Genomic DNA, 19,305 nt, shown 5'->3' with positions numbered 1-19,305 from the left:
TGGATCCATAATTCCTTATTATTTATTCTCCTCTTACAAAAGACACTGGACAAATAAATATAAAATGGTATATGTCATATTTAGAAATGGCCGACACATTTTCTTGGCATTCCTCACCGGAATACACTCATCTTTCCCGCCACCCTTTAATTCTCCACAATTTTTAACAATGAATTATCAAAATAAGTAATCTAACACTACTCAGAGACAAAGACATTTAAATGAAAAGTTTTAAAAATACATGTGTGTACAAACACACACAATGTGATGTTGTCCAGAAACTGGAACTAATGAATACAAGAGTAATTTCCTAGGTGACACATCACAGCTCTCCAGAAGTGCGAATAAACACTAGAAAGCCAGCCCAAAGTCCAGCCAGCACAGTACATCAACATGCAGTCAGAATCCTATGGAAGTCACAAGGCATCAGGACTCAGTGATGGCATTTACAATTAGCCTCTTCACAGTAAAAGACGATGCTTCATGATGGATGCAGATCATGTCCCCCTCCTGAGACACATACACATCACTGCTGCTGAGCTCACAATTTGGGATAATCTAGGAATCCAAATTTAGCTCCAGAGCATACACCTCCATTAGGAATTTGAAGACAGACAATATAAATGGGAGGTGAGTGGAACCTGCCTGTAACGCTCTTTTATTTTCCTTTAAGGCCACAGAAAATCTGAGCATAAGCAAGGAAATGAATTCTCATAACAAACAGCCGAGGTGTCCAGCAGGCTCTACACGGAGAGAAGGCTGTACCACATTCTATTCCGAGGGTGTGCTTTGTGAGTCCGCAGGGTTAGAATCAACTCTTTCTGGAAATATTAGCTTCTCACAAACTGCCTCCTTGATTGGCAAATATTGTGATATTTCATTAGGTTCCGTGAAGAGGGAAGGTGGAACGTGCTAGGATAAACACAAAATCTTATTAGTATAAACTTAAGTTATGGCCTGGACAATTTCTGAGATCTTCTAGTTCAAACATTCATAAAGGATGTCAATTTACAAATCGTGGAAATACATTCATAAGGAGCAGCATTAAGCGCGCCTCCAAATAACAGGTGTTTGTCATTACTCAATCATTCAACTGTGTTACTGAATGACCTTCCAGGAACCCAGGACCCTGTAATTTACAGTGCTACCATAAATGCTGGAAGAATTTCACACATTTTGACCAAATCCCTCCCTAATTCCTGTTACTGGAGTAACTTGAAAGACAAGTCTTAAGCTAGATCCCAGTTCATAGTCTATGACAGAATCTGAATAACTATTCTAACTCAAGTATATTCTATATTCAAACAGAAATAAGTGCTACAGGTTAAAAAAAAAATCCTAAGTTTGTAGAGAGGTACTACCTTCTAAGCCACTCATTACAAAATTCAAGTACTAGGGAAGGGCTTCAAAAATCCCTGGTGAGTAAAATATACAGGAAAATTATGCCAGAATACACAGGCCAGGGTACAAAATGACCACAGTTTTTGGAAGAAAAAAGAATGTGCACATTTGTGTGTGTATATATATATACACACAAATGATACACAGACTGAGCAGTTTGTATTTATGTATTTAGGAAACACACAAATACAACTACTGAAAAAGAGACCATGAATTTGAAAGAGAGTAAGAGGAGGGGTGAGGTACATAAGAGGACATAAAGGGGAAATTTATGGAATTATATATCTTAAAAAATGAAAATACTATTTTTAAAAAATTCTAGAGTGGCCAGGTGCTAAGTCAGAGGGACACCTAATGGCACCAGCTGAAGCTATGCAACTCAGACCATGACATCTCTGGGTCTCAGTTTCTTCAGAACAGTGGAAATTAGATGAGTGACAGCTAAGACACCCACCAGATGGCCTGGTGCTTGAGACAAGCTCAGAAGAGATGCACTCACCAGACTCACTCACTCACTCTACAGGGCCCTGTGGATGAGCACATTTACAGATGTAAACTTAGATGAATGGGATTAGTGGGATACCAGATTTAAAATGAATCATTAAAATTGAAGTATTTACCATTAAATTAGCAATTTTGCTCTCTCGTGATGTATATTCTCGTAACATGTAGGTCTTGTCAGCCTATGTTTAAAAATAAAAAAAAAATTTACAAATCCTTCCTATAAAACATATTGTCTACATTTTAGGACAGGTTGTAAGAAAGCATGAAGTCTGATGAAAATATCTGGCTCTTCATTGAGAAACATTTTTAATTATCAACAAGAAAATTTCTGAAGTACTATTTATCCCTATCAATACAGTAACTCCAGAAGTAACTCCAACTACACACAAGTAATCAGACTATCATCATGTTAACATTCACTCAAACCCACAAGCACACAAAGGCTTGATGGGATATATCTATGCACAATAAAAATAGATATTTAAAAGCTTTAAGTAGTAAATGAACTATATTTTCAGTGGCTCCTTTCATTTAAAAAAAAAGTTGTTTTTCTTTTTAATTCTTTCCTATCCTACACACATCTTGCTAAATTCTTAATTTTACCAGAGGCAGGTGAGTTTGAGGCCAGCCTGTCTACAGAGTTCCATAACAGTCAGGTCTCAAAAAACCAAAATAAAATAAGTAACTAAAAATACAGAAATCCACCCTTTTGTACTAAAGTTTTTCCCATTGAAGACTTTTATGGTTGGGTTAAAGAACTGCATTTTGCTAGGCATGGTGGTGAATTATCTTTAATCCCAGCACTAGAAAGGCAGAGGCAGGCAGATATCTCTGAATTTGAGGCCAACCTGATCTTAATAGAAACAATAAGTTCTAGGACAGCCAGAGATATAAAGTGAGAACCTAGCTAAAAAAGAAAAAAAAAAAAGAAAGAAAGAAAGAAAAAGGAAGGAAGAAAGGAAAGAAAGAGGAAAAGAAACTCTAAGAATGAATTGAAAATTTATTGTAATTTGTTTTTAGGATAAATATTTTTCAGTATAGAAAACATACAAAAGCATACTCCTCTAAGGTTTCAGTCTTGTTGAAATAACAAGAAACAAGAAAAAATTAATGCTTGCCACACAAAAATAAATAATATAAAAGTATAAATAAAAACAGAATACAATCATAGCTACTTCTGATAACACAGGCTTTCTCATTTCAAAGCCTCTACACAAAATAGGCTCACACTAAACTGTAAAAAATCACTGAGATGGGCACCTTTCCAAAGAAGCTCAATTGAATTTTATACTGTCAATGTTGATGGCAGTCTGCTACTACTATACGAGTATAAAATTTAATCAAATTTATTAAGTTCCTTCATATTATATAAACAACACTGGTGTGAATGTCTAAGTATATACAACTTGAATCAACTACATGATAAATAATTATAAGTTATTATATAATAGAACATTTTAGGTTACATTTATAATTTTTTGTTTTGTTTTGTTTTTTCGAGACAGGATTTCTCTGTATTGTTTTGGAGGCTGTCCTGGAACTCACTCTGTAGACCAGGATGCCCTTGAACTCACAGAGATCCGCTATCTCTGCCTCCCAAGTGCTGGGATTAAAGGCGTGCACCACCAAAACCCAGCCTAAAATATTATGACTAAGTTTAAACAGTATTTTTGAGATTTAGATTTCACTATGAGAAAAATGTATTACTTTGGCTTTGCTTCTACAAAGGGAAAACGGCCATCAGATGTGCCTTCGATCCCAGCAGAGCCAGGCAGTTCTAAGAGACCAGCCTGACAGACATACTGAGTTCTAGAACAGTCAGAGCTACATAACAGGGAGAGGAGGAGAAGAAAAGAGGTCAATCACAGTCATTGTGTTGTTTCAAGAGGAAAACAAAGCATCTAATTCTTCACCCTGTGAGATCCCAATTCTGAACTTAAACATTCAGAAAAAACAAGCTGTTCTAAAGGTGCTAGAAAATTCTTTTGACTCAATGTAAACTCACCCACCCCTCCTTTTAACACTGCTTACACCTGTCACTTCAGGCAGAAGACAGTGCTTTCTGCCTTGAGAATAACTACCAAGAGATCATGGATACAAACTTCAGGAGGCAGTCTAAGTGGGATTTCTAACACCAGGACATCCTATAGTAATACTATCAATAAAAGTTACAGGCTAAGGGACACTTTTCCTTAAACAGAGAATAAACATACACAATATTTCTAGTCAAAGTGTCACTCATACCCAGAAAGTATTTTAATAAAACATTTTTGATTACCAGAACTTTGAAGAGAAAGAAAGAAAACAAAAAAGACAGAGTTTGACAACAACGTGTAGCCAGGAAACTTAAAACACAATTTACGGGTTAATAGATGATTATTTAACAAGAATCATAACTTAATCTCAAAACCTAAGTGATAATGAAAACACATAAACAGACTCAGTATCAGTCCGTATTCTCATTTACAGGAGTGCCAGTACCTCATGGTAAAGCCTTGTGTCATTCATTCTGATAAGCACACCATCAATTCTCAAGAAAAACCGCAATAGCAGAAAAAAGCTGGAAGGCATTACTCTCTAGGGGATAAAAACAGCACATTAAAATGCTAATGAAAATGAAATATTTTATTTCTTTACAAAAAGGAAAACAGAGAAGCATTGAAAGAAAGCTAAATCTACAGTAAAGATGCCCCCTGGTTTATAGCTACAACCTAAAAGCCCATCACATTGAAAACACCTATTTAAGATGCTCTTAACAAGATCTGACCTATTTGATACAATAGCTCAACAATGCAAGGGCAGAGTGTCAGGCGTTTCTAGTTGCACAGCTGACCAAGTACTGCAATTCACAGCCCAGCATCAAGAGTATCTATCATACCACACATTGATAACATGGAAAGGATAAAATCAAAACACAAAATATAGTTAAGAATAAATGCTTACTTACCACTTTCACACCAAAATAATAAGCTGAAGCAATCCAAATCAGGGACAAACTAGATAAAGGTTCTCTGCCCTAGTTCCAACTAGCTTCACAGAACTTGGCGGGCCACTTAGCATGATTTGTTTACCAAACTCACAACCATCTGTAACTGCAGTTCCAGGGGATGGATGCAGTGCCCTTTCTTACCTCCAAGGGCACCAGGCAAGCAGTAGTGCATGAGCAAAAACACTCATACATATAAAATAAATATAAAAATAAATAGAGCATCCAACAGGATACCTGTAGATCCTACAAATATCATTTTTAATTCAAAACATGAGAATTAAGCCACGATTTTCATTCATTCAAGTTAAATAATAAGCAAATAACCTACAAAGTAGCCAGGCAGGTATATTAAAAAATAGAATATCCGCCGGGCAGTGGTGGCGCCCGCCTTTAATCCCAGCACTCGGGAGGCAGAGGCAGGCGGATCTCTGTGAGTTCGAGGCCAGGCTGGACCGACAGCCTCAAAAATACAATACAGAGAAACCCTGTCTCGTAAAAACAAAACAACAACAACAAAATAAATAAATAAAATAGAATATCCTTATTTTTCATAAATTTCATAAAGGTTACTCACTAAGGTGTGCTCTAGACACAAAAGAAATTTTACATGGCATCCCATCAGTCAATGCTAAGAATGGAAGAATGATGTCAATTTAACAACAACAATACTCACAATTTTGACACTCAGGCTGGAAACTCCATGATCATGTAATTCATCCTCAAACAGGAGAACTTCTTCAAAAAATTTAATCTGTTCTCTGGCTTTCAATTTCTCTGTATCTATATGATCTGTTGTAGGTACAACCTGAAATAAACAATTTTAAGTGGAGAAACTTTAATACAAAGAGCTAGAGCTGCATAACAACAGCATACAGTTCTAAATTTGGATGTAATTAATTAGTAGACATTGAAAGATTAGACTTTGCCCCCACTCTGAAACTCTGAAAAACACAATAGATAACTGATATTCTGACTTCATATAAAGTCCAAATGTACCATCTTTCAGAATATAATTAAGTATTCTGTTGTGAAGACAAGAGAATTATCAACTGAAAATTAGCATGATAAGCTACAGCTACCACAAGAAGTGCAGTTTCCTGCTAGTAAAGTTACTTATATATACTCATTTGGAACTGGAAATACTTCTTTCTGTTAAAATGGCACCTACCTTAGGTGCTGGGAAATACAGTGCCAAAAGCAAAAGCATGACAACCTGTGTTCAAACCCCAGAACCCACGTACAAAGCCAGGCGTGGAGGCTCCTGCACACTAGGCCAGCAATGGGGAGATGGGTTACACAACAATACTAATATAGTCAACCCTTCTCAACTATATACACTTACAAATTGTTTTTGGTTTCTTTTTAAAGCATTAATGTTAGGTGGACCACACATGATGACACTATGTTAACAGTCATTTACCCAAACATTTTTAAACATATTTTCTTAATTGATTCTTTAGGAGCCTCACATACACCAAATGTGCAAAACAGTAAGTTATAGGCAGTGTGTTATCCAAAATCATAGTTTAAATGTGTGAACCCTATATTACATCTGCAAAATGAGGATACTGGACCTATCTACAAAGCTATTTTGAGCACTAAAGACCAAAATTACAATAATTTATCTGAAAACCTTTCCACTTAAAAAGTTTGGGTTTTTTCAAAGATTTACTTTATGTGTATGAGTGTTTGGCCTGCATGTATGTATGTGCACAACATGCATTCCTGGTGCCCACAGGTGTCAGAAGAGGACATCAGATCTTTTGGAACTAGAGCTACAGATGGTTGTGAGCTACCATGTGGTTGCTGGGAACTGAACCTGGTCCTCTGCCAGAGTAGTAAGTGCTCTTCACTGCTGAGCAATCTCTATAGCCTCAGTCACTCCATTAAAAAAAAAAAAAACGACAGCAAAAAAACCACATTCATCAACTTAAGACATAAAGCATCTGCTGTTATGCCTGGTGTAACAGTCACCGGCTATTTGAGACCATCTGTTGAGGTCTTCACTGTGTAACAGACACTGCATTTACTTTACACCTGGGATCTGTCACACAACCGGTATTGTCCATTTATCAAAATAAGGCTTTGCAAAAGATCAAACTGTGGGGAGATGACTCAATGAGCAAAGCCTGACTTTGAATTTCCAAAATCTACATAAGAGTTCATGTCTATAATTCTGGTGCTCCCAGGGGTGGAGACAGAAGAATCCCCATAAGCTTGCAGGACATAGATCCTAGTATACACATCAGCAAAGAAAGCAACAGAAATGATGTCTCAAGCAAAATGGGAGACAAGAACCCACAACCAAGGATGTCCTAACCTACACACACTGCGGTATATGTATATCCCCCCCCACACACACACGCACAGAGAGAGAGAGAGAGAGAGACAGAGAGACAGAGAGACAGAGAGACAGAGAGAGCAAATTGCTTTGTCAAGCTGATTTGAACCAAAGCCTATATTCTGACAAAACCTAAGTACACCACTCATCACTACCAGAGTGGGAGGTTACACTGACATTTATCAGCAACACCTTAGAAGAAATTGTATTGTAGTGAAAATGTTGGTAAGAGAATACCAAGAGCATAGTTTATCTTCTCCTATCAGTCTCCATCTCTTTTGCCTTGGTTCTTGCTCCAGATGCTATACTTACAGCTAATGCAGACTTTCCTAAGTGAATCCATAAAACAACCATCATCACTATTGCATGAGGTTTCATAAAACTTCAATTTCTTCATTCCCGGCAACAAAATACCAAATGACCTCAGCTCTCTGCAAGCTTCAATCAGAAGCGGATGACAGACTACAGTCTGTAAAGTTGTCAAGAGAATAAGACAATCACCCCACACTCTCACTGGCTTTTACACAGCACACAGCAAAAGTTTAAGATATGTCTGATGAAATGAATAAATAAGCAAATGTCTATTTCCTCAAAAGTTTTGTTTGTGTAGTGGAAGCACACATAGAAAAGGTTGGAGGAGAAACTAAGAATTAGTTTCAGCCGGTGTGGTGGCACACAACTTTTAATCTCAGCACTTTCAATGAAAAATCAGTCAGATAGATCTCTATCAGTTTGAGGCCATCCTGGTCTACAGTGAGAGCTCCAAGACAGCCAGGACTAAATAGAGGAACCCGCCTTGAAAAGGAAAAAGAAAAAAGAAGAACCCCCCACAAAAGAATTTCTATCTCCTTTGTACTAAAAAAATGTACAAAGGCAAGGAGACAAGGATTTCATACATGCCCTCACATGTCCAGCTAACCATCAGCTTATGATATACCTTCCAATAACTTCTAATTTAAAAACATTTAGTATGTGTGTTTATGTGTATGTGTGCCACAGCACGTATGTGGCAGTCAGAGGACAACATGCAGGAGCTGGTTCTGTCTTGCCACCATGTGAGTCCCAGGGATCAAGACCGTGATCAGGCTTGGCAGCAAGTGACTTTATCCACTGAGCCGTCTTACCAGTCCTGAAACAGGGTGAGGAAGAACATCTATGTCCTTATGCCACAGACATGCCACCTAAGCCCACTTGTTTCACTTCAGTCTCGCTGTAAGACCTTAAAATGCAGTTAATAGAGACCTTCCAATTCTACGTTCTCAGTGTCCTTACCAGATTACACAGATGCAGCTCAACACTAACACAACATGCGAAAACATAATTAGAACTTGCTTGTAAACTATTCATATAAAAATTCTTCGATGGGCAAGCATTACTGTTTTCTCAATTTATTAGTAACAAGGTGTCTCAATTAAGTCACTAAAGGGCCAGGAGTGGTAGTGCACAACTATGATCCTAGTACCGAGGTGGCAGAGGCAGGCGAATCTCTTGAGTTCAAGACCAAACTGAACTAACTACATGGAAAAAGTTCCAGGCCATCCAAAAGGAAAGGAAAAAGTAACTTACCTAAAATACCAGATACATCCTCAGTGCAAGCAGGATATAAATTTTCTGTTCAACAGTTCTGTTATTCATGTGTAAAACTCTAAGCTACTAGATAATCATTTCTATCTAAATCACCTAATGCATTACCAAGGACAGATGTTTGACTGTGACACTGCTAACACCAAGGCAAAGTAAGGTTTTAAAGAACATTGCTCCTAGGCAGGCACTGGTACATACCTATGGTTCCAGATACTCAGGAGACCAAGGCAGGAGTACCTGAGCCTAAAAGTTCAATGCCAGATGGACACACGACACACGACACACACACACAAAACACACCACACACAAGACACACCACACATGACACACCACACACAAGACACACCACACACATGACACACCACACACAAGACACACCACACACAAGACACACCACACAAGACACACCACACACAAGACACACCACACACAAGACACACCACACACAAGACACACCACACACAAGACACACCACACACAAGACACACCACACACAAGACACCACACAAGACACACCACACACAAGACACACCACACACAAGACACACCACACACAAAACACCACACAAGACACACCATAACACTGGCTATATCTTGGTATATCCTTCTTTTATTTTCCACTAATAGATAATTAACTAATAAAACTAAATCCCTTCATATTAGGTCTAAAGTTTGCCACAATCAAAAATAAAAAAAGATAAAAGCAGTGGGGAAAAATAACATAACTAAAAGATCTAGTGCTGAGATTATAAAAAAAACTAATGATAAAAGCAAAAAGTTCAAATTTACCTTTAACTTAAGAGATTCTCCAAGTAACGTTCCTTTATAATCTGTTGTATAGGTCCAATCATACGGTTTAATAACTTCTTTGGAGTGTTCACCCTCCGTCCTCAAATACCAAAACAAAAAGGATGAGAGTTAGAGTACATATTATCAGTATTCATATGCACACCAAATTACATTGTCCATGTAATATAAAATACACTACTAACACACATACAATATAAAACATCCTATTAAAGGCATACACTGCCATTCAGTAGGAGAAAACCTTTCTTACTGTTTTCTGAACATTTAACTGTAATTTAACTTGTGCTCATGTAGTCTTTCTAGGTCATCTTACACTGCCTAAGACATGACTTAAACCTTACATTTCTTTCTATCCTCCAAAACATCTAATATGTAATAGACAAAAGTAAAAAATTGCTGATTTAACAAGCAAAAAAACAAAAACTAAACATTTTTCTTAGTTTTAATACTCCATAAATATTCAATGAAAATTACAAGAAAATGTTTTTCTTCAAAAACAGGGACATTAAAGCACAGTGGACTGACTAGACTAAAGGACACTGAACGTCTGCATAAAGGACACCTACACAGCTCAGCTCAAATGTATTTCAACAAACATTCAAGCAGTGGCAAACTGCTTTATGGTCAGAATAACAAAGCTTCACAGTTTAATTCTAATAAAACACACATCTTCTGTCTTTTTATGTTTAACCTGTAACCGTCAGGATCCTCACCTACTTTCCTGCCACTCTTCAGCACAAGCTACCTTAAGCATTCCTTGGTAGTTGTTTACACATCTTAGTGCATCTGTAGCATTGAACTCAATTCCAAAGCCAGAGCCATGCTGGATCCTTAGAACGTTGTCTCCAAACATCATTTCAGGAAGGGACGGCATATGCAATTCATCAGCTAACCTACACATAAGCAAAGATTATTTTATCTTCACCATTGTCACTTCTGTTTCCTTTTCGCCCCAACCTAATTCTGAATGAGTTCAATAGTGCATGACTTCATAAACATGACATTTAAAACACATCTATAAAACACTTTGTTCACCTAGATGTTCATCATTAAATCTTTATGTCACTAAACTAGGTAAGAGATGGCATAAGTGATACATGGAAACAAACAACAAAACAACAAAGTCAGGAAATTGGAAAGGGACCACTATCTTAAGATAATCAAGATCACTTCCAATTTCACTACTTGCAAGATTTGATCCTCAAACACTCTGTGAACTAAGAAAAGCCCAGAGAGTCCTTGAGTACACTAGCACTCTTGCTAGTGTAATATCAGGCCTCTATCCAACATGCTTGTCCATATGCTTGACTCGTGCCTCAGATGACAACTTCACTAGAAAATAAACAAGCCAGGCATCACAAATCAGTAACACATAGATGTGGTTTGCTAGTATGAATGGTATTGTTTTGACACTTGAAAAGTTGTCAAGAAAAATGGAGATTTTTTGTTTGTTTGTTATTGTGTAAATTGGGACTTCTGGTTTAAAAAAGAAAAAGTTGGCCTAAGAGCATATGGCCTGCTTTGCTATACAGCACCACCTGGCTGATGCTAAGTACAAGTTGCCAGCCTCCAAGTTGGGGCATGAACTGTCCAGTTTGCTGGTCCTATTTGGTCCTTAAGAAAACTGGGTTTGACAATATGAACTACAACAACCAACATGGAACATTAAATGCAAAATAAATGTAAGGATATAATAGTGGTACATATATCTTGGTGATAACCAATAGCTCTTTAATTGGCCACTCAACAAGAGAACATCATACCTGGTACTAGAAAGCTTGCCAGCTACCTTGGGACTAGTGAGCTTATGGTTCTTACAGAACCTTCAATCATTGCTACTTTACTAAGCCAGTATGATTCATCTCTCCTCTCTCTCTCTCTCTCTCTCTCTCTCTCTCTCTCTCTCTCTCTCTCTCTCTCTCTCTCTGTCTCTCTGTCTCTCTGTCTCTCTGTCTCTCTGTCTCTCTCTCTCACACACACACACACACACACACACCAACAACAATTAAAGAAAAAGAGGTAATGAATTTGAGGGAGCAAGTGGAGGATAGCATGGCAGGGATTGGCCAAAAGGCAGGGGGAAAATAGTGCAATTATAGTTACTTTCAATAAATACAAAATATATTAATTCTTTTAAGCTGGGGTTACAGTCCCAGTTAAAAGATTTGTTTTTGGTTTCGGATACCTGAGATTGAAATCAGGGCCTTGCACAAGCTAGGGACATATCACCTAGCTGCAACCCTAGCTTCTGTAAGTTAGTTATTCACTTCTGGGAAAGGAAGCTGTAATTATATAGACTACCACATTTTATGACCCAATCACCTTGGTTACAATCTGAACTTCCAATTCAGGGATGAAAGTTCAGCATCTCAACCAAAGGCAATTATCCATGGGCTAGCTAAAAATCCTGGAAACTTAGCCCAATATGATTATTGGGGGTTAAATAATGTCCAGTTATTACTGTCTCCATTCTAACATCCAAGGGTCAGCAACACAGTTGAAAATTCAGCATGAAACAAGTCATGAGGCAGAGAATGGACTAGTGAAGCTACTGAGGAGCAGAAAGGGAGCAGCAAGTCAAAGGGAGGTCCACAAAACTGCCCAAGTGCTTTTAGACAGACAGACAGACAGGTTTTAGAGTAGAAAAATGTTAAATTCCACCTTTCAGAACTGATCTCGTATCATCCTCTCTAAAATAATGTCTCCCACCCCATTGCCTTGCTTTCACTTACTACTATCTGGCATTATAAAATACATTATATATATATATATATATATATATATGAAATACATAATACAAAAGATAGAGCTCACATATAAGAAGTGAGAGTAAGAAAGTACACAGAGACCAGTTGTTTAAATTACAAAAGCTGGGGCTGGAGAGATGGCTCACAACCAAAAACATATATTACAAAAGCTTGCCACTAGGTCCTATATCTTCTGCTACCTGACAGGCTTCCCTGAGTCAATACCTTCTAACCATCCAATTATGTTTCCAGGAGCTAAGTCTTAGCCACTCTATCAATCATGAACTCATGTCACTGTAACATAGAACTTTTTTGTTTGGATGGTTTTATGAAGAAATGGTTCACAAGAGGCTTTAAAGTGTATATTTAACTAAGTGCTGATTGTTAATTAAAACACACCAGGATTTGTCCAGTGATTCCATCTGAGCAAGAAGGTTGACAAAGACAAAGTTTTTCCTTTTGGGAATTCTGCAGATAAACTGACATTTACAGAAGTACATAGATAAGGCTTCTGATAAGGCTGCTTTGAAACTATTCAGTTTAAATTGTTGGCTTTTCTGTGTCCTTAAGCACAAAACACATATTTTACCATTTCCTGGCACAAAACACATATTTTACCATTTCCTGATCATCACACCTAACAACATATGAGGCTGTGTCAGAATGAAGACTCTATCCCTGAATTGACCCCACCCCTTTTCATAGGCTAGAAAAACAAACAAGAACACTTCTTTTGGTTTGGTTTGGTTGGTTTGGTTTTCAGGACAGGGTATCTCTGTGTAACAGTCCTGGCTGTCCTGAACTCACTTCTAGACAAGGCTGGCCTTGAACTCACAGGGCTCCTCCTGCCATTGCTGGTATTAAAGGTGTGTGTCACCACCACCCAGTTTAGGTAAGATAAAATAATACCAAAGAGAATATATTCTTGTCAGGTGTGTGGCACATGCCTTTAATCTCAGTTCTGTGAGTTTAAGGCCAGCCTGGTCTACAAGTAAGACCCTGTCTCAAAAAAATAAGCAAAAAAAATATATACTTACAAGAAAATAGGAGAGTTTCCCCAAGAAAATGGAAGGTGGGACTAAAAAGGAGATTAGTAGAAATCAGAGGGGAATATGAGTGTAGTATGAGAGGTGTGAGTGTGACTGAAATATATCATGTACATGTAGGAAAATGTCATCACGAAACCCATTATGTAACAATATAGTCTATATAAGGTAAAGAAAAGGGCAATGCACATTTATACTCTTTCCAATAGCTTTACATTTATTTCCAATTAGACATATCAAACAAGTACATATTAAATAAAGCCAATTTTAAAAACCTATATAATCAAATAAAATAAGTTAGGTTTTAGAGGGAAGAAACACTGCTCCTTATGAGAAATATTTATCTCATTCTGGGTCATCAAAGGCCCATAACAGTTGAGAGAGAGAGAGTGTGTGTGTGTGTGTGTGTGTGTGTTTAAATATCACCTAGGAGATGACTTAATGCACTACACTCCCATGCTCCACTCAACTTTGTGTTTTTATATGGCATCTATATCAATAATAGTTATGAAGAAAAGATAATGAAGGACCTGTCCCTTGTAAGGGGGAAAAAAAAACTCTTCTGGAAAATTTTCAACTTCTTAGCGATTTCAAAATTGGTGATAAAAAGAAGCAACAGAAGCTAAAGCGTAGAAACCAACACTTAAGCTTACACAGCTTTAGGACACTTACACTCCACCCTGGGGTCACAAAAACCAAATTTTCTAATAATTTAACCAGATTTATACTTTCTGACTCAGGACAGCTATACAAAATAACCAAGTACAAGAGGTTGGATCCTACAGACTAATTACTTCTAATGGTGAAAAAGGAACACTGAATGACTGAATGTCCAATTAAAAATAAATAGTTTTATGTGAGGGGGAAAAAAACCATTTTCTTTTTTGGTTTTTGTTGTTGTTGTTTTCCTTAGGGGGAAGGGGAGGCAGGGTTTCTCTGTGTAGCCCTGGCTGTCCTACTTACTCTGTAGACTAGGCTGGCCTCAAATTCAGAGATTTGCTTGCCTCTGTCTTCCAAGTGCTAGAATTGCAGGCATACACCACCACCTCTGCTATTTTCATTTTGGAGACAGTTTTTCTGTAGCTTTGGAGACTGTCCTGAAACTAGTTCTTGTAGACCAGGCTGGCCTTGAACTCACAAAGATCCTCCTGCCTCTGCATCTCCAGAGCTGGGATTAAAGGCATGCACCACTACAAAAGCATGCTATTTTCAATAAAAGGGAAAAAAAATAAATGGTTATACAGCTCGGCATGGTGGCCCTTCCTTTCTCAGGGAGGCAGCAGCAATAGACAAACTAAGTGTGGTGGCTCACACATTTAGTTCAGCACTCAGGAGGCAGAGGCAGGCAGATCTCTGTGTGTTGAGGCCAGCTTGGTCTACAGAGTGAATTCCAGACAGCCAGAACTATCTGACAGACAGATCCTGTCTCAACAAACAAAAAACTCACAATAAATGGTTATACAAACTTACAACCATATGATGAAATATTATAAAGTCATTATAAATATTTAGAGAAAAGAAAGAAAAATGCTTAGGACATATACTAAGACAAAAACTGGGTAAATACTGTATTTCACATGTGACTGGAGTTTTTTTTTTTTTAAAGATTTACTTATTATGTATGCAGTGTTCTGCCTGCAGGCATCCCTGCAGACCAGAAGAGGGCACCAGATCTCATTATAGGTGGTTGTGAGCCACCATGTGGTTGCTGGGAATTGAAAAAAGCAGCCACTGCTCTTAACTCTGAGCCATTGCTCTCTCTCCCAGCTCTATCACTGGTGATACCCATTATCTTCCAGCTCTATCTATTGTGATAGCTACTTGTTAAAGGTGAAGGGTGACATTGGAAATGAGGTGTTTGGGTCTTATTTAAGATATTCTGAGCTGGGCATTGGTGGTGCACCCCTTTAATCCCAGCACTTGGAAGGCAGAGGCAAGCAGATCTCTGTGAGTTCAAGTACAGCCTGATCTACAGAGCGTGTTCCAGGACAGCCTCCAAAACAATACAGAGAAACCCTGTCTCAAAAAAAGAAAAAGATATTCTGTATTTATGGACTAGAAAGATGGTGCTAGGGTTAGAGTTGCTGCTCTTGCAGAGGACTGGGTTCAGTTCCCAGAACCATGGAGGTTTACAAATCCTTAACTCCAGTTCCAGGGGATCCAGTCCCCCTCTTTTCAGGTACCAGGCCCACATAAAATGCAGCCAAACACTCATACAATAAAAATAAATCTATTAAAAACATTCTGAATTTAAAAAACTTGAAACCACTTACATTAAAAACCAGGGATTCTTTTACATATCTAAACTTTAACTCTCTAAATAGGATCCTGCTATCATATCCTATCCATCAATTGCCATCAAACTTAAGCACCTAATCTTAGCTGCACCAACTGTCTCTTTGCCACTTCCTGGCCTCATTTCCAGCCCTCCAGCCCTTCAATCCATCTTCTAAAAACACCTCCAAGACACCTTTCAGACACAAGCATAATGTACTTAAAGACTCTTGTACAACTACACCTGGTGGCTATCGGATAAAATCCAAACTCCTAGTACAACAGAGAACTTACTCTCTAATGACACGAGAGATAATTCTCCAAATACACTCTTACCAGGATCCTCCCTCCCCAAACTGTCAAGATTCATACAGTTCAAGCACCCCCAAAATCTCAGAGCTCACTCCTGGCTTTACACGTCCACCCAGACTTGATCAAGATTCTGCTCAGGCCAAGCAGGTGGTGGCTCACGCCTTTAATCCCAGCGTTTGGGAGGCAGAGGCAGGCTGATCTCCGTGAATTCGAAGCCTGGTCTACAGAGCGAGTTCCAGGAAAGCGAGAGCTACACACACGGAAAAATCCTGACTCGAAGAAAATAAAAAAGATTCTGCCGTGATGCATTGACCCACAAACATCCCAAATCGCCCAATCTATATACATCTTCATCCTAAAGAGCCACACAATTATAACGGTCTCTCACGAAACTATGAATTCCTCGGGACTTTATCTTTCATCTTCCATATCTCAAGTGTTTATCACAGCACCTGATTTGCTAAAAGTTAAAAAATAATTGAAAACAAATCGCTCCGAGTATATACTTCATCCTAAACAGTCACACAGTAACATAACTGTCTCACAAACTATGAAGTCTGGTGACTTAAAGATGCATGTTCATCTCAAACGCCCACCACACAACCCCACAGGCTAGAAGCTAAACATAAATACCATTTCTGTCATTGCTCCCAAGGGGGACTGGTTATCTACGCCCAGAAAGGTGGCGTAGGCTTGGGGAGGATATCAGATTGGAGCGGCGAGGGGAAAGTCCACCACAACAACCCTGCCAAGCGACAGTTTCAGCAAGCAGAGGTCGCAAGCTGGGGACAGGACCATTTACTAAAGTTGTCAATCAACGGTCGCATCAGAGGGACAGCGCCTGCGGCTCCGAGAACCGCGTGAAGCTACACCGAGCCCGCTCGATCCCCGGCCCGCCCCGGCCCCGGCCCCATCCGCGCCCCGCAGCCTCACTTCTCCACATCCGCAGACTTCATGATGTGGGTCTTGGCCGCCGTCAGCTTCCAAGGCCCGAAGGAGAAGTCCTGGTGGCTGCTCTGGAAGCCGTGGATCATCATGGCAGAGGTGGACCGCAGGACCACTCGGAGCAAGTGCCGGCGGCAGCGGTCACAGCGCAGCCCTCCCTGAAACGCGGCTCCTGAGTTTGTCCGTTACCATCCCGGCCCCGCCCCCTGCAGCCGCGCCGTGGGCCCGCCCTTCCGCCGTCTCGTCCGTCCCTACGGTTTTGCTTCCGGGATCAGCCACCGGCTCTGCGTGACTCACGTCTTACGTGAGGACGCTGAGGGGCGGGGCTTAGAGAGCCTGGGCGTTCTCGTAGGCGCGCACCCGGAAGTCTTCCGGTGACGTCACTCTCGACTCGCGCTCCATGCTTCTCTGCCCTACCCACTTACAGACACCTCCAAGCAGGGTTATCGCCTCGTGCGTTTTTTGAGTCGTGGTAATGATGACATGCCCGACGCCCCTTAGGGGGCCCAAACCAACCAATGGCTGATGGTGGCTCTACCTTATACCTCTGTGGAAGAGCACTTACCTTGCGAGCCGTCCAAGCCCTGTGTTCAATTCTTAGTATCGTGAAGGAAGCGCCCAATTATCCTTCTGATTTTCAAGTCAGGCTTTTTCTGTGTAGCTTTGGAGCCTATCCTGGCACTCGCTTTGTAGCCCAGGCTGGCCTCGAACTCACAGAGATCCGCCTGCCTCTGCCTCCCGAGTGCTGTGATTATAGGCGTGTGCCACCACCGCCCGGCTTCCTTTTGATATTTTAAGGCATTTTCTGCCACTGGTGTAGTGGAAGCAACGCTGGAAGCCTGGGCTCCACCTGTGCCTGCAATGCAACTCTGTATCTTTGGGCAAAATACTATTGATTATTTTAGGCTTCGGCTGCCTAAAAAGAGATTGTTTAATGTTTGAGCATCTCTTAGAACTGTTTACCATCTCAATTCCAGCGGCCCTCTTTTATTCCTACCCGTCTTGCACTCAACATTCCATCGGCTCTGGACCCACTAAGCATCATTCCTCCATGGTTTGTGATTCAGTTCCTGCCTTGACTTCTTAGAGGTGTACTAATAACCCCTTTCCTCCTCAGGTATTTCTGTATGTATTTCTGACCTAGGAACCCATCACCAATTTCCCTGCCCGGGTCTCTGGATTAATTCATTGTGTTGTCAGTTCCATACTTGCTTCCTACTACAGTTACTCCCTTCACATTGCCTATGGAAAGTAGGGCATGTCAGCAACCCCATGGAATGAAGTTCCTTTTGAGTAGTGGAGGGTTGTCCACCTACAGCAGTTGGCTATTGAAGTGTTTCCCGAGGAGGCAGAGGCCCTTTCACTAAGGTTTCATTGTAAACCTCACATTACCTAGATCCATTAGAAGACCTAATGAGGTGAATGAGCAAACTGCATGTACTAAAATCCATCGCAACGTTTTTTCTGGAAGAGTCTCAAATAGCCTAGGCTGACCTTCACTATTTTACCTAAGGATCAACTTGAACCTCTGCTACATCCCAAGTGTTGGGATTATAGGTTTATATCACCAAGCCCTCCTCCATTTCAACATTCTTACTGTATGAACTCATCCTTTGATTTTTTTTCTAAATTAAGCCATGAAAAATGTGGAGGATCTCTTTGATTTTCAAGGCCAGTCTTGTTTACACAGCAAATTCCAGGACTATGTAGACCCTGTCTCAACAAACAAACAAACAAACAAACTCATCTCTAGTTCTTTAAGCATAGGCCATGGCTGAGTTTAGGTTTCGTTCATCCTGCTGTGGTCTGACAGGACAAAAAAGTCTGAAGTTCCTACCTTCACATTGAAGGGAGACTCTCTCTTAGTTACAACAAATCAATTCACGTTCAATTTACTATAAAATTACATTCCCCCATCTTGAACCTGCAATGTTGTATCTTACTTCCATACTTGCTTTCTGGAATTGTGCCAGTGAAAAATAACAAAATAATGTGTGTGTGTGTGTGTGTGTGTGTGTGTGTGTGTGTGTGTGTGTGTGTTTCAAGACAGGATTTCTCTGTGTAGCCCTTGCTGTCCTGGAACTCACTCTATAGATCATGCTGGCCTCAAACTCAGAGATCTGCCTGCCTCTGCATTCCAAGCTTTAGGATTAAAGGCATGCACCACCATGCCCGGCTCATGACTTTTATTAAACGCTTGGAACAGGCTATTACATGTATTACTACTCTGTTGTCAAACCCTAAAGACCTTGCAATACTTTCACTCTGATCACTCATCTCACTGTATTATATTTCTCTCCTGTCTTAAAAAAAAATCTACTCTGTTGCTGGGCATGGTGGTGCATGCCTTTA

The 19,305-nt window shown here is 39.7% G+C and overlaps 1 protein-coding gene across 2 annotated transcripts; it reads right to left on the bottom strand.

Annotated features, from left to right (window-relative positions):
* On the bottom strand, positions 1-17,182 carry Tiprl (TOR signaling pathway regulator). Of its 2 annotated transcripts, XM_005071476.4 has the most exons (7): positions 16,942-17,179; positions 10,343-10,522; positions 9,609-9,708; positions 5,568-5,699; positions 4,387-4,482; positions 2,022-2,084; positions 1-912 (listed from the first exon to the last, which is right to left on the bottom strand). In XM_005071476.4, exons 1-7 carry the CDS (start codon positions 17,043-17,045, stop codon positions 772-774), a joined length of 816 nt encoding a protein of 271 aa, XP_005071533.3. In that variant the 5' UTR covers positions 17,046-17,179; the 3' UTR covers positions 1-771. The 2 variants fall into 2 exon arrangements, with proteins under 2 accessions (XP_005071533.3, XP_040594153.1); XM_040738219.1 differs by lacking the exon at positions 4,387-4,482 and having other exon boundaries at positions 16,942-17,182.
* Positions 17,183-19,305: the final 2,123 nt, after the last annotated feature.

Source organism: Mesocricetus auratus, unplaced genomic scaffold (assembly GCF_017639785.1).
Source record: "Mesocricetus auratus isolate SY011 unplaced genomic scaffold, BCM_Maur_2.0 Super-Scaffold_100676, whole genome shotgun sequence".
In the NCBI taxonomy this organism is placed as follows: Eukaryota; Metazoa; Chordata; class Mammalia; order Rodentia; family Cricetidae; genus Mesocricetus; species Mesocricetus auratus.
Note: the sequence above shows the minus strand (reverse complement) of the source record. Positions and strands in the feature narration are given on the sequence as shown.